General features: G+C 37.5%; 1 protein-coding gene across 10 annotated transcripts in view; it reads right to left on the bottom strand.

The window, feature by feature from the left end:
• The window catches only part of LOC124078862 (ras-related GTP-binding protein B), a 41,567-nt gene extending 27,872 nt beyond the window's left edge, over positions 1-13,695 (bottom strand). For 7 of the 10 annotated variants that reach the window (XR_006847080.2, XR_009224856.1, XR_009224855.1 and 4 more), the window contains exons 1-6: positions 13,044-13,695; positions 12,201-12,234; positions 9,532-9,631; positions 5,347-5,430; positions 3,440-3,506; positions 1,243-1,465 (exon numbers count right to left, since the gene is read on the bottom strand). Coding sequence is in view for 3 of the 10 variants with exons in the window: in XM_046423944.2 (XP_046279900.1) it covers positions 1,243-1,465; positions 3,440-3,506; positions 5,347-5,430; positions 9,532-9,631; positions 12,201-12,234; positions 13,044-13,135 (600 nt within the window). In the remaining 7 variants the exon portion in view is untranslated. The remainder of the gene's footprint in view (positions 1-1,242; positions 1,466-3,439; positions 3,507-5,346; positions 5,431-9,531; positions 9,632-12,200; positions 12,235-13,043) is intronic. The other 3 variants (XM_046423946.2, XM_046423944.2, XM_046423945.2) reach the window with 3 other exon arrangements.
• Positions 13,696-14,025: the final 330 nt, after the last annotated feature.

Below are 14,025 nucleotides of genomic sequence, written 5' to 3'. Positions count from 1 at the left end.
TTTTAGTCACAGCAGTGAAAAAGCTGACTAAAACAACCACTGAGTCGCATTCCCAGCCCTTTTCATTTTTTAAATTTTGAGACAGGGTATTGCTAAGTTTTGTAGGGTCTTGCTAAGTTGTTGAGGCTAGTATCAAACTTGCAATCTTTCTGCCCTAGCTTTCAGAGTTGCTGGGATTACAAGTGAGTGCCACTGTGCCTGGCAGGACCCATACTTATATACATAGTTTTCTGGGAGATGGAGAAGGGGAAAGAGTTTAAAAAACTATTGGATATTCAAAAGTACAGTTCTGAGTCAAAGGCAGAACCTTGTCAAATGGTTTTTGAAAGCCTGCAAAATAATCTAGAAACATTTGAATAGTAGAGGCAATCCTGTAAATAGTCATGGAAAAAAGTATTCCTTGCCATAGCTATTACCCAAACTCCTTTAGACTTAAACTCTAACATTACAACCTAAGGAAGAATTGTATTCTTCTATATGACTAGTATATTCTAAAACTGCTTTCCTTAGTTATACCTTAAGAAATAGAGGGGGATCTTCTCTTTCACTTCAGACCTTACAAATCTAATTCTTCTATATTAAGCGAACTAGAACTAGACTATGTTTTTGATCTGCCAGTCCTGGAGTCTCAAAACTATGTAGGATTTTATGCCTTCTACTTAATTTTTTTTTCTCTGATGGGTCTTTGATCCCTCTCTAGGCTATACTAGTTTATAGGTAGTTACCTACATTTTTTTAACATGAGGGGATGAAGGCTGATATTTCCTACTATACCATCTTGGTGACTTCACCTCCTACCGTGTCTTCTCTAGTACTAAGTCATTTGTACTAGAAAAGAAGAGAAACATACTATGTCAGTGCAATTATGAAGAACCTGGCATAGAGCCTAACAGTATGATTGACACCTGAACTGGTAACTACCAGTTTCTATGTCAACCCAGTGACAGCAGCAACCTTTCTTCCTCTCATTCTTGGTGGGTCTCTAGGCTTGACAGTAAACCATGGAGCAATAAACATTTTAAAAATAAAGGCTGCTTAGTGATGTCACATGGTCAGATTCCTTACCTAATTCTAAAATTTATTTGCTAATTGAATATCACATTTCTCTTACCATGAAAAAATGTTTTAAGAATGTTTTCTTAAAACAAATGATAAGATTTTAGTTTGAAAGCTTAATTCTGAGAACTTTTTTGCTGAAAAGAGTATGGTACAAATTTGTGTAGCACCCGTTCCATTTCTTACCAGGTCCCGTTGATCCTCCTGTACCAGATCCATTTTGTGAACCAAGCAAAAAATTTTGGCATCTGGAGAGTTCTGGAGAATGGCTTCCAGGCATGACTGATAATAGTGCATGTCCTTTTCAAGTTCGCGGCTCTCCACGTCAAAGACATAAATCAGAACCTCCACATTTCGGAAGATGTTGTCCCGTTGGCTAGTGAAATAATTTTCCATGAAGGTGTCTTGTCTGGTAGGAAAAATAGATAGTAAGCAAGTCCTCAGTTCAAGCTTCATCAATGCAAAAGATAATCTTAAGGCTACAATTTATAGGGCAAACAATAGCAAATAATTCTGGTCTTACCTTACCTCTTTTTGTGTGTGTGTGGTGCTAGGGATTGAATCCAGGGCCTTGTACATGCAAGGCAAGCACTCTACCAACTGAGCTATATCCCCAGTCCCTTTACCTTACCTCTTGAGACACAACTTGCATGACCCTCTGCTCCTCTTTTGGTGCTCTATACACATAGACCCTTTCCCAGTTCAAGTGGGCCATGGTTTATCCACCATGGGGCCTTTATACATGCTGCTCACTCTGTCTCTGATACTACTCCCATGCTTTTTCATCTAATTAATTATTGCTTGTTCTTTTAGGTTTCAATTCAATCCATATTTCCTCATACAAAGTATGACTTTCCCTGACATCCCTGATTTGAGCCAATGTACTTACCATAGGCTCATTTACGAATACATCACTCTCATTGCCAACATTTACAAGTATGACATTATACATACTTATATGGGTCTTTAATTAATGACATTCATTTCCTTAGACAGCAAGACAAGAATCATGTTTGGTACTATTCCTCAGTTTCTCAGATTTTAAAGGAGTGTCAGATGCTCAATGAAATTGTTCTGAATGAAGAACTCAATAGTCAAATATTCTAAACTATATGAAAATAACTGTAATGATAATTTTTAAGAAGAATGTTGGTCTTTGCTTCTTACGCTGTATGCCACTTCCCAAGAAGTCCTCAGTCAATAGCTAGACAGCAGAAAATAGTACCATTGTGTAGCAGGGGATGTGGGAGTGGGATATGAATCTAGGTTCTAGTTCTGCATCTTGCTATTAATAAGCTACTTGACCTTGGAAGATTATATCTTAAAGCAAGGGACTTGGACTAATATCTTTATACAGACTAGAGAACTGGAAATAATGACAATGAGTAAGGATTATATGGAGAGAGCTGCCAGGATGTTAAGTGATCCATTTGCTAACAGGAATGAAATCATTTTCTTAGATAGTATTTGGCTATCACATTACCCTTTCAACAAATATTCACTAAGCTCCTATTCTTTATTTGGTTTTATACTAAGGCCTGTGAAACAGAGCTGACAATAATATCTACTTATTTTGTGAGACACTGTGGTATGTATTTTTATATAAAATCTCAATTATCAAAATAACCCTGAGTTGGTACCATTACTATTAATTTTGTACCAGAAACTGTGGCTCAGAGTTTAAATGATTTACCCAAGATAAAACAGCTAACAAAGCTGAAATATAAACCCCAACCTAACTCCAGTACCTATATTCCTAACCACTGTGCACTACATACTGCTGCTTCATATCAGAGATATAAATGGCCAAAGAGTAGCACTGAACATTGGCATAGAAGCACAGTGAGTGTGTGAATTTGTGATGAAAAAAAATTTTTTTTTTTTTTTTTGGTGAGTGCGTTGGTCATGAGAAGAGCTGTCTCCTACTTTCCAACAGTGTGTAACTCAGCCAGATTGTACATGCTCAGAGTTTGATCTATAGTGCTTAGATTGCCTGGAGATAATTTTTTAAATTATTAAGAACAAATTATTATGGTGTGGTAGCTAAAAGCTTGGCACTTGTGTCAAATCATCTAATTTGTGTCCACCTCAAAAGAAACCCAATTTATGCTCCTGCAAAATAGAGAATGCTTAACCTATACTACACATATCTAGGTGAAGTTTGTGTTAGAGATACTTAAACATGTCACATACAGAAGGCACGTCCACAATTAACAAAAATCAGAGATCTTTATTTAATCAAGTACCAAGTATGAAATAATTCTATCCAATGTATCTATTATAAATAACAGTTATTGTAGGTATATTTGTCATACTGATTATACTAGAAGCCATGGTTACTGCCATTGGCTTTACAAAAAAGTAAGTAGATGATGGTACTTACCCACCACAATCCCACAGGTTCAATACCAGGTTGCCCAGAAATCGAACATGAGAATGTTCTACATCAACTGGAAGACAAGTATGACAAATCTAATAATTGTAGCATGCAAGGTGAAATTCAAAATAAGCAAAGCACTAACCCATGGAATTTAGAAGGACCAAAGTGGAGTGAAATGCTCAAAGCCACAACAAGAAGGTGATTTTCAGCTTAGTAATGTGGTTTAGTGGCAAGGTGGGCACCTAAACTACCCTGAGCTACAGAATTGGCTCTTATGTAAGTCATTTTACTTTTTAGTAGTTTAGTACTCAGAGTAGAAACAATCTCCAATTATACTACCAATGTTAAATTTCCACATATAAGACAGCGACATATACCATTTAATAGATCTTCCCTGTCCCACCTGCCCTCACCAACTTCCCCCATGAAAAAGTAAAACAACAATAACAAAAACGGAACACAAAACAAACATAAAACATAACCAAACTAACTCCTATCTTGATTCCTTTTCAGTTAATGACTCTACTTTTCCCCCTATTGTGTCTCCTAGGTTCTCATTCAATTCATTGCTAGTTCTTTGTAATCTCTAAATTCCATTATCATCTCATGCGAACACTGCTACAAGAGATCCATAACTGAACTCCCTACCAGAAAAACCTTACCCATTTTACATCGTCCTATAGGCTACTGTCAGGCTCATCTTCTTAACACTACTTTGAACATGTCACTCCCCATTCAAATACTTTCAATGGCTCCTCCGTCCCTAAAGGGGGACAGTCAAGGTCCTTCACAATTTGGCTTCCAATCTACCTATATATTCCCCAATAATTCACATTAATAAAACCTTTTATTCCAGCCCAATTTGGCTTATTCACAGTCCTCCCAAACCCCACTACCTCCCCAACCCCAACACACCTTACATCAGGGGTCGCAAACTTGCTAATAGGGGCCAGGCCAGTAAACATACAATCAAAGTTGGCCACATATAGAGGATAAACATCCACCCAGTAGAATGGGCAGCAGTTACTGAGCTCTTGCAAGAATGTTGGCTCAGGTTTGCCAGATCTTTCAATTTTTCAATAGCAGTGGGAAATTCAGATTTTTATGAAAACTTTGACATGTGATAACTAATTCCAATTTTTTCTAAAACAATGGACAAGCCAAACAAAATCTGTCTATAGGCCTTATCTAGCACACAGGCTGCCTGTTTGCGACCTCTGCCTTACACTTCCCTCCCCGCTATCCTTCACCTACTCTGTCCTTCTGCCTGGAAAGTCCACCCCATCTTTCTTTCAAAGTTATATTCATCTTTCAAGACCCAAACTAAATCCCACTCCTCTAAAAGCCCTGCCTAGCTCACCCCACTTACCGTCATTTCTCCCTCTAAATTCATTCAAACATTTATTAAGCATCTACTCTCTGCCAGGCACTAAAAATCCCAAGGAAGAATAATGAAAATATTTATACTGGAAAGTACTCTAAGTCTAGAAATTATTATCTATATAATTTATATGATAGTCAAATGTTATTATGGCATTTCTTCTTTGACTATCTCAAAGCTGTTGCTTAAATTGAGTATTATCTAACTTTTGGGCAATTTTACGTTCTCATAAACTAGATCATAGATAGCAAAGCATTAAAAGGTAAAGCATATAAGCTTTGGAGCCAAACAGATCTGAGTTCAAATACCAGCTCTACAACTCTGTGACTTTGGGCAAGTCACTTAAGTTCTGAGTATTAGCTTCCATTTCTATTTAAAAAGAAAGAAGGGGCATAGTACTGACCTCACAGAATAGCTGTGAGGATTCAACGGGTTATCATATATGAAGTGCCTGGCACATAGTAAGTGCTCAAACTACTTCCCTTCTCCCCTTTACTTCCCCCTCCTTGGAAAAGGAATCATATCTTACATGTCTTTGTATTTCCAACAGAGTCTACGAGAGAGTAGGTGCTCAAACTGCTATTAATTTGAAGACTATGTATACGGTCTAGTACTAAAAAAAAATGGAAAGAAGTGCTACTGAGAAAGGGAAAGACAATAACAAAAGAAGTGACAGGATTCAGTGACTTTTAAGATATGGGGCAAATGGGAAAGAAATCTAGTTTCTACTCCCATATGATAGAATTTGTTCTCATCAAGTGACCAATGGCCCCATTACCAAATCCAGTGGACTTTTTAGTCCTTGTCTTACTTTCTGCAGCATGACACTGTTGACTACTCTTCTTCTCAAAAAAAAATCTCTTTTCTTGGTCTCTGATATACCTACAAACTCTCTGAAAGATCCTCCCTCACAGGCTCCTATTCTTCTTTCTGTCCCTTAAATGTTGGATTTCTTCAGGTCTCCATTCTTGGTCACCTTTCTCATCTATGTATTCTTCCCCAAAGTAAGTTAATATATTCATATTATTTTGTATACAATTTGGATATTGATAATTCATAAAAAAGAATCTTCAGTACAGATTTCTCTCCTACCTTTCTGACTCACACAGTGCATTTCCATTTGAATAAACCACAAGTATCCCAAACTCAACATATCCAGATTAAGTCATGTCCCCTGTCTTCCCCCCATCAATTCTTTTTTCAGTCTTTTATCTCTCAGTAAATTCAATCAGTTGCCTATCACAAAACCTTAGTTTCATCTTTCAGTTCACTCATTCCCTCACCATTCTCCCCAGGTCTACCAGCAAGTCCTCTTGACTCCACCTCTTTAATATACCCCAAATCCATTAGCTTCTCAACGTATCCACTACCAACACCCAAATCAAGCAGTCGTCTCTTACCTAGTTTACTAAAATAGTTTCCTAACTAGTCAATTTGTTTCTATCCTTGCCTCCCTCTGATCTACATTCCATATTATAGATAGAGCAATCTCTCCAAAATGTATATTTTATTTCATTCTTTTAAAAGAAAAAGAACATGTCATTCTGAGTATGCATGATTGCATACACCTGGAAAAAAGGGGCCAGAGGATAACCTCAGGATGATCTAACCCCCATTTTCTGCTTCCCTCTTACGTTCTTGGCTCTTTGGCTCTGCTAATCTTCCTGTCCTGATGTTATGAGAAACCGAAAAGAAGCAAAAACAGAGCTTTGGGGAATTGCATACACTTACGGGGCAGAAAGAAGAAAATATTATGATAAAGATTATCTTTTTTAAAAGTAGGGAGGAATGGTTAAAGATAAAAGAAGAAAACCAGGGTAATAAAGCATTAAATAAAAGCCCAGAGAAAAGAGAATTTTGAGAAGGTAGGAAATCTTGGAGCTGTCAACAGTGTTTGAGACTAAAATACTTCATAATCATATTTTTATTGACAAATTTACTATTCCAACAAACACATTTTAACATCCCCCTTAATAAATTAATAACATCATCATTCTGTATCCTTACTTCAAATTTCCAAACACAGTAGGCTCTAAACTTAACAAAATAAAACTGGACTTTTTCAAGAAATGACAAACTAGGAAAACACTAAAACATTAAAGTCAATGTAAATTTTAAAAGAAGTACTCTTTTGCTACTTTTAAAGAAATTAGCAACTGCATAAAAGGAACATCAAGTAAAAAGCAATGCACTATAGGAATCTTGAACTAGTCTATATATTTAGCAATAAAACAGACCTTTCTTCAATAATAACAAACTAGCTAATGATGATATGCTAAAGCATTAAAGCCAACATATTTTTAAGTATACTTTTACTACCTTTAAGGAGATACAGTAATTGCTAACAAAGTATATTAATAAAAGCTCCCACTTGAGATATCCTTAAGGACAAGAGACCATTCACAGTGCCTAACACACAGGGAAGTTTCAGAAAATTACCCATTTAATAAATGGCCTACTTTAGTGAATAGGATCCACACAATTTGCAACATTCTGTTCATAATAATGCTGTTAGATTATGTTGAAATTACTTTAGCAGTTTGAGTAGTTCCAAAATTTTGGTTGTGAGTCTGTTCATTGGATTCAATAATAAATCAACTCTGCTGATCAGTTAAAATTAGAAACATCACTGGGACTAGAAAGGGGTTCTTCAACAAACTGTGCAGAATTTTAAACACAAAGAAAAAGGAGTCTGCCAGGAATTGTTCAGAGTAGTGTTCATAGATTGTGATATAATAAACAGAAGTTGAGCACAGATTGGTATTCCAGCTCTAATGTTTACTAGCTAAGTGACATTAATTTTTAAGTTGTACTTTTGTTATCTATTAGAATAAAGTTAATATGAGGACTAACACAAATAAAACAGAATACAAAAGCCTGGCAAATAACAGTTGTTCAATAAACATTTGCTTCCTTTAATCTACTGAAATCATATAGGTTCCAGGCCTAGATATAACTTGGAAGAAAAGAAAAATTTCAAAATCTATCAAATCAAGATAGAAAGAAATGTGGATGGATAGACAGATTTTCCAGAAGCCAGATATAGGTACAACAGGCCATTGAACAATATCTTGTCCAAAATTTTTGACCAATACCGAAACCAAATGACATACTCATCAAATGTACAAACTGCATAAGGCTGGAAGGATAGATAATATACAAGAGAGTAACAATGAACATAGGATCCAAACCCTTTACTATAGATAAGGAAACTAAGAACACAGATCAGAGAAACAGTAACTTGTTTTGAATTTTACAGTTAACATACACAGGGTGCAGAAATATATCATGGGATAAAGCAAAATTTAGTAATAAGCATTTATACTTAGGTTCAAAATATTAACTGCACAAGACCCAGAATGATATGTTTTAATAACAATATGTCTGAAGAGGAACTGGGGCTTTTTAGTATGACTCGGTGTAATGAAGGTCATTCCATAAAAGAAGATGGGGGTTACTCTGTTACTAATAGCAATGTAATATCCAGAATAAGAGATGTAATAGGCCTACTCTGCCCTGATCAGACCGCAACTGCATAAGAAAAATGTAAATAAGTTTGAACAAATCCTTAAAAATACTTCCAAATTATGTCAAATGAGGAATAGATGGAGGAACTAGAGTGTTTAACTTAAGAAAGACAAGATTTGGGAGGCAGGGGATGACTAGGATAAACTGAGACACTGAACATTTTCAAACATTTGTAAAGCTTACAAGAACAGAAGGAAAACCAGCTAATGGAAATGAGGGAAAATAGATTTGGATGTCTGCTTAAGAGACAGCTTTGTAGTCATCAAACCTGCCCCAATTATGAAAGTGAATACTATACTCCAAGCCCTATAAGTACAGAAATAAGGTTTTCTTCTCCTTTGTATCTCAGAATCTGGACAATAATGTGTTTAAAAGATGTTTACTATTCTTGAAACCAGAGTGAGACACTATTGTTATGGGTGGCTTATCCCTAAAAGCATTCAAGATGCTAGAAACACAGATCAGGAATATTTAAAGGTCAGGTATGTAATGCCTCCTTCATTTGGAAGTCAAAGACCAAGGAAGGAAGAATCCAGAAATGCTTGGATGCCACAGAATGAAATGACATTGCAGCTCACAGACAGAAGGGCTCTCCTAGGATCCTAGATACACTGGCCTGGTAGCCATGGCAACCCAGCAAGTCTATACTAACATTTAAACCATAAAGAGCAATAAGATATTTCCCATGTCAGAATAGAAAACTCCAGTGAGACCATCTATGTGTATCTAGGATGAGAATATCAGGTTAATTTCCATTCTTCCCATCCCTGTAGTTTACCTTTGAATGAGGACAAGGACTAACTACAGCTTCAAAAAATTCTGGATTTTAATTATGCTTCTTAATACCTAACAATTTCCCTTTGTACAATAACAATTAAAAACAAACACTCTTCCCCCAAAACAAACAAACACAAAGGACCCTATGCTGGTTAAGAAATAGCAGGATAAGCAAGAAGTTGGAAGAGGGCATCCCACTTTATAAGCAAACTAGAAAGCAAAAAAAGCCTTCCAAGAGAGTGAGCAGTAAGAGTCAGAATTAGGCCACATTTCTCTGAGGAGAAATGCAAAAAGGGGAACATGCTCCAAAAATCCTTCAACCTCTGCATTCCCAAGCTATGCAACCAAGTGTGTTATGCAGATTAATAGTTAAGATCACCTCACTTTACAATAAGATAAAACATCTTACTTGTTGCACCAAGCCGACGTGTGTCTCTGGCAATATAATTTGCAAAGATAATAGACCTCATGCTGGTCTTACCAGACCCACTTTTACCCATCAACAGCACCTAAAAAAGAAAGAAAAATGTTAACAATCTGGAGTAAATCTAGTGTAACAGGACCTATTTCTCTCCTGTATTTGGCATTTTAATGAAATATCAGTATCAACAATATGGTGTAGATACTTGTAACTAACAAAACTGTTCCCCAACCAATGGTGAATGCAGATATATCTAGCATTCCAGAAGCCAGGTGCTTATCTGTCACAGGTCACACATCCTTTTGGCTACAGAACTACAGTGATTTTATGTTTTTTGTTTGTTCTGTGGTAATGGGGATCAAACCCAAAGGGTTCTTTACCACTTTACATTCTGTCCCTTTTTTATACCTTTATTTAATTTATTTATTTTTATGTGGTGCTGAGGATCAAACTCAGTGCCTCGCACATGCTAGGCGAGTGCTCTACCACTGAGTCACAGCCCCAGCCCCCATTCTGTCCCTTTTTAAAATTTATTTTTTGAGACAGGGTCTCATTAAGTTGCCCAGGCTGACTTCAAACATGTGATCCTTTTGCCTCAGCTTCCCAAGTCACTAATTACAGGTGTGGGCCAAAGCACCCAGCTGAATTTATGTTATTAATATGTAATATTCTTAGAACTAGGTTAGAAAAATACCATCTCGAGAGGAAATTAAACCCGATTCTCCTATAATCTAATGTTTTATGCACTGAACTACTTAGCAGGGGATTTAGCATAATTAAAATTTCTTCCTCCTCCAGCTCAAGGTCAATTCTTCTACCTCTCTGGAGCACTTGAACTTTTCCCTTCTACTTCCCTCTATGATTTTGTTTCACTAATTACTCTTTTTTTAATATTTATTTTTTAGTTATAGGTGGACACAATATCTTTATTTTATTTTTATGTGATACTGAGGATTCAATCCAGTGCCTCACACATGCTAGGCAAGTGCTCTACCCCAGCCCTCTGTCTCTTCTTTTTATAAATTTCCCATGACCTACAGGATTAAGGCTTTAAACTATATATAAGCTCTAGCCTATCTACTATACTATCTTCATCTCCTGTCCATCTGAGCTAGAACTTTTAGCAACCAGCCAAACTGAACTGAGAACAGCTTATAGTCTCTGTTACCAGCCCTCCACGAAGTCTTGCTTCTATGTCTCTGTTTTATACTGTACTCTCTCCCAGCAATGTTCCATTCTTTGTTCTTCTTTCGACTAAATGTCACTTGGTTTAGTAATCATCTGCTCAAGAAGATTCTCTGACCCTAAAGCCCTAGGCTGACTTAGGTGTCTTATCTCAGTATCCCAATTAAACTGTTTTATCATTGCAAAGGACATAATGTATTGCAGTTACTCACTTTTCAGCCTGATTCTCACAAGACTCTAAGTTCCCAAAGGGCAGGGAGAGTCCCATTTATATCTCCAGTGCCTAACATGATAAATGCTCAAATGATGTTCTTCAAAGAATAAACAAGCTTCAAAAACAAAGATAAAAAGGAGAGCTTCTAACAATGAAGAAGTTTCCAGTGGAAACTGTGGCCTTATGAAGGTAAATAACTTTGTTATCAATGTTAGCATTAACAGAGAGAGAAAAATACCTGTCAAGAATGTCATATATTCTTGCATTTGAAGGGAATTGGATAAAATGACTTTTTAGAGTCCTTTCAAATCTAAAATTTATAAAATACTGTTCCAATTACCTTGCTTTACAAATGTAATGGATACACATTTTACTTTCAATCACAGATATTTTATAAAAATTTCTGATTACAAATGTAAGGAGTATTAATGAAAATGTACTGCACTCAGGTTTGTACTACACTCAATCTAACACATTCTCTGTGTAACTTTATCTAATTAAGAAAATTTCGCTACTGAGCCAGCCAAAAATCTATACAAAAAAGGGCTTTTCTGTTATTTAAAAAAATATTTTAACTGAGAAACAGTTAACTGTATATATTTCTGGGGCACAACATGATATTTTGTTACATTTATATACCATGGAGTGATTAAATTAAGCTAATTTTTTTTTATAAGCACTTTAATGTCTCAAAACTACACTAAATTTTGTTTTTAATCATGTAAAAAATTCTGGTATTTTTAGGCATCCTTGTTGATAAGGCTAAACCATGTTAGACCCTAAGTGCTCTACAGGCATTTTATTCATTTAAATTTCACAACTACCTATGAGATGGGTGATTTGTAAAATCACCATTTCATAAACGATACTGAAGCCTCGAAGTTTAAGAAATATGCTCTAGAGTTGCACTCTTAAGAATTCTGCCTAAACCCCAATGTGAGGCAAAGAGCCATAACAACATAAAAGGAAGAGTGGACAATTCCAGTTGGAGAACTAATGTAAGATCTTATAGTGTAACATTTTGATTTGGGTTGAAAATAAATGTGCAGGCAGACTCCTATATAGTGGGTGTATATGTGGATTCACCCATTCAGATTTATATATTTTAAAAAAATAAAAAATCTAATAGCACAGTGAATAAGAATCAGGAAGGTTCCTGCAATAGTCCAGGAAAGATGGTATAGATCCACTCTATGGTTCCTGAATGACTATTTCTTACCTTTACCATCATGTTTCTGATGTACCTAACACATCTTACCTTTTTCTTCATGGCTGTATTTGGTAGCACCCACCTGTAGATATAAACCAAAAGACAAGAGTTCCCATGATCCAATTGCCTTAGAAACTGAAATTAAAGAAATATAAATAAATGTGCAGGAGCAAAAGAACATGTTTAACACAACAGGTGAATGCAGCTGTGTAGGGAACCTCAGTAGAGTAACAGCCCTCATAAACTACAAAACTGTGTTCATGCTTTTGTCCCCTAACTACAAGCTCTGGCGACAGCTCCTAGGAGAATATATTTAGGAATATAAATGAGTTATTAAAATTTGACTTTTCCTCATCTTAAAAAAATGATCAACAACATATATAGGTGGTGTAATAAGTCAAAGAACATTTTCATATTTAAATATTATATATCAAATCTTATATTTTTTAAAATTCGACTTTCTATTTTTAAAATCTGGAAGCATCCTTGGACCTTGGCAGTCTTCCAAGATGTATGTCACTCATTAATGGCACAAAATACATATAATTCAGGTACAAATTGGCACAGAAAACACTGTAAGCCACTGGTCTCTAAGAAATGCTAGTCCTTTTATCTCTTACATGGTGAGATCTAATCGCCTTTTATTGATAATTCAAAGCAACGTGGAACTGTCTCAATTAGAACACCCACATGCCCCATCCCAAGGGCTGACGGCCCAATTAGCACCAGTCCCTTTTTCAGTTTATTATGTTGTCAAAAGTATATCAATCAACCCTACTGATAAACCAAAGCAGTTTATCATGCAATTTATCATGGGGGTGGGGTGTTCTAATTCACAATGTTCTAATTGACACCCTCCCTTCCAGGTTTGACACAATACCCTTCACCCACCCAAGCGAGCCTTCCGGTTCCCCTAGTGGAGGATCCATTCGCGGCCCCAGATTCTCTTTCTCCATCTTTTTCTCAGAGTCAGATTCTTCCATCGTGCAACAAGTCCTTTCCAGTCCCTTCTAAATCCGCAGTACTCTTTTTTTCTCGTTCACCCCCTCAACTGCCTATTCTCATTGACTGCGGCCCTCAGGCCTGCTCTATTCTTGCCTCTGCCTTTGTCCACTGGGGGGCCGCTTTCCCCACCGTTACCTTTACCGCCCCGAACTTGGCCTCAAGGAACCGCCAAGCAGGCCAGCCAAAAACCAAGTGATTCAGTGGTGCAAAGGAAGAGATGGAGGAATAGAGGAAAAGACAGGTAAATTGGGGAGTCTCCCCGATTTGGGGCCTCACGCCACAAGGTCTCGAAACCCAAAAGTGATTTCGCCCTCAAAAAGGTGGGGACCGCGAAGGCGGAGGTCGCAGAAAGAGATGACCTGGTGCCGTAGGCACTATGCGGTGAACGCCTCAGCCGCCAGGTTGCTCGCTCCTGACCGCCCGCTTTAGTCCGCCAGCGGCGGCGGCGGTAACGACCTAACCGCCCGCCCTTCAGGATCCCAGGTACCTCACCGCAGCCACCCGACTGCAGGCCAGGATCACGTGAGCACCTGTCGTAAACCCAGAGCCTGACACGTGACTGCCGCTGCCCAAGGGGCGGGTGGGCTGGGAAGAATACCATAGAGACTACCCCGGGAAAGCCAGAGTGTCGCTTGTCGCCATCACGTGGCATTAGCTCTTAACTTCCGCGCCACCAGCCCCACAGGGCTCTGTGAGCCTGCAGACTCTTTAAGAGTGTGCCGACCTGCTCCCCTGCCCCCAGCCGCTGAGGAGAATTAAAGGAGATGATTGCATTTCCATGTCTCCAGGCTAGCCATTTTTACTGCTAGTTACCCTTAAGGGATCTTGGCAGAGAAGGCCAAGCGTTTTTTAACTTCCTGTCTTTTGT

Source organism: Marmota monax, unplaced genomic scaffold (assembly GCF_021218885.2).
Source record: "Marmota monax isolate L192 unplaced genomic scaffold, Marmota_monax_Labrador192_F-V1.1 WCK01_AAM20220418_F8-fsc00451, whole genome shotgun sequence".
Taxonomy (NCBI): domain Eukaryota; kingdom Metazoa; phylum Chordata; class Mammalia; order Rodentia; family Sciuridae; genus Marmota; species Marmota monax.
The sequence above is the reverse complement of the archived record's forward strand: the minus strand, read 5'-3'. Positions and strand labels throughout refer to the sequence as shown.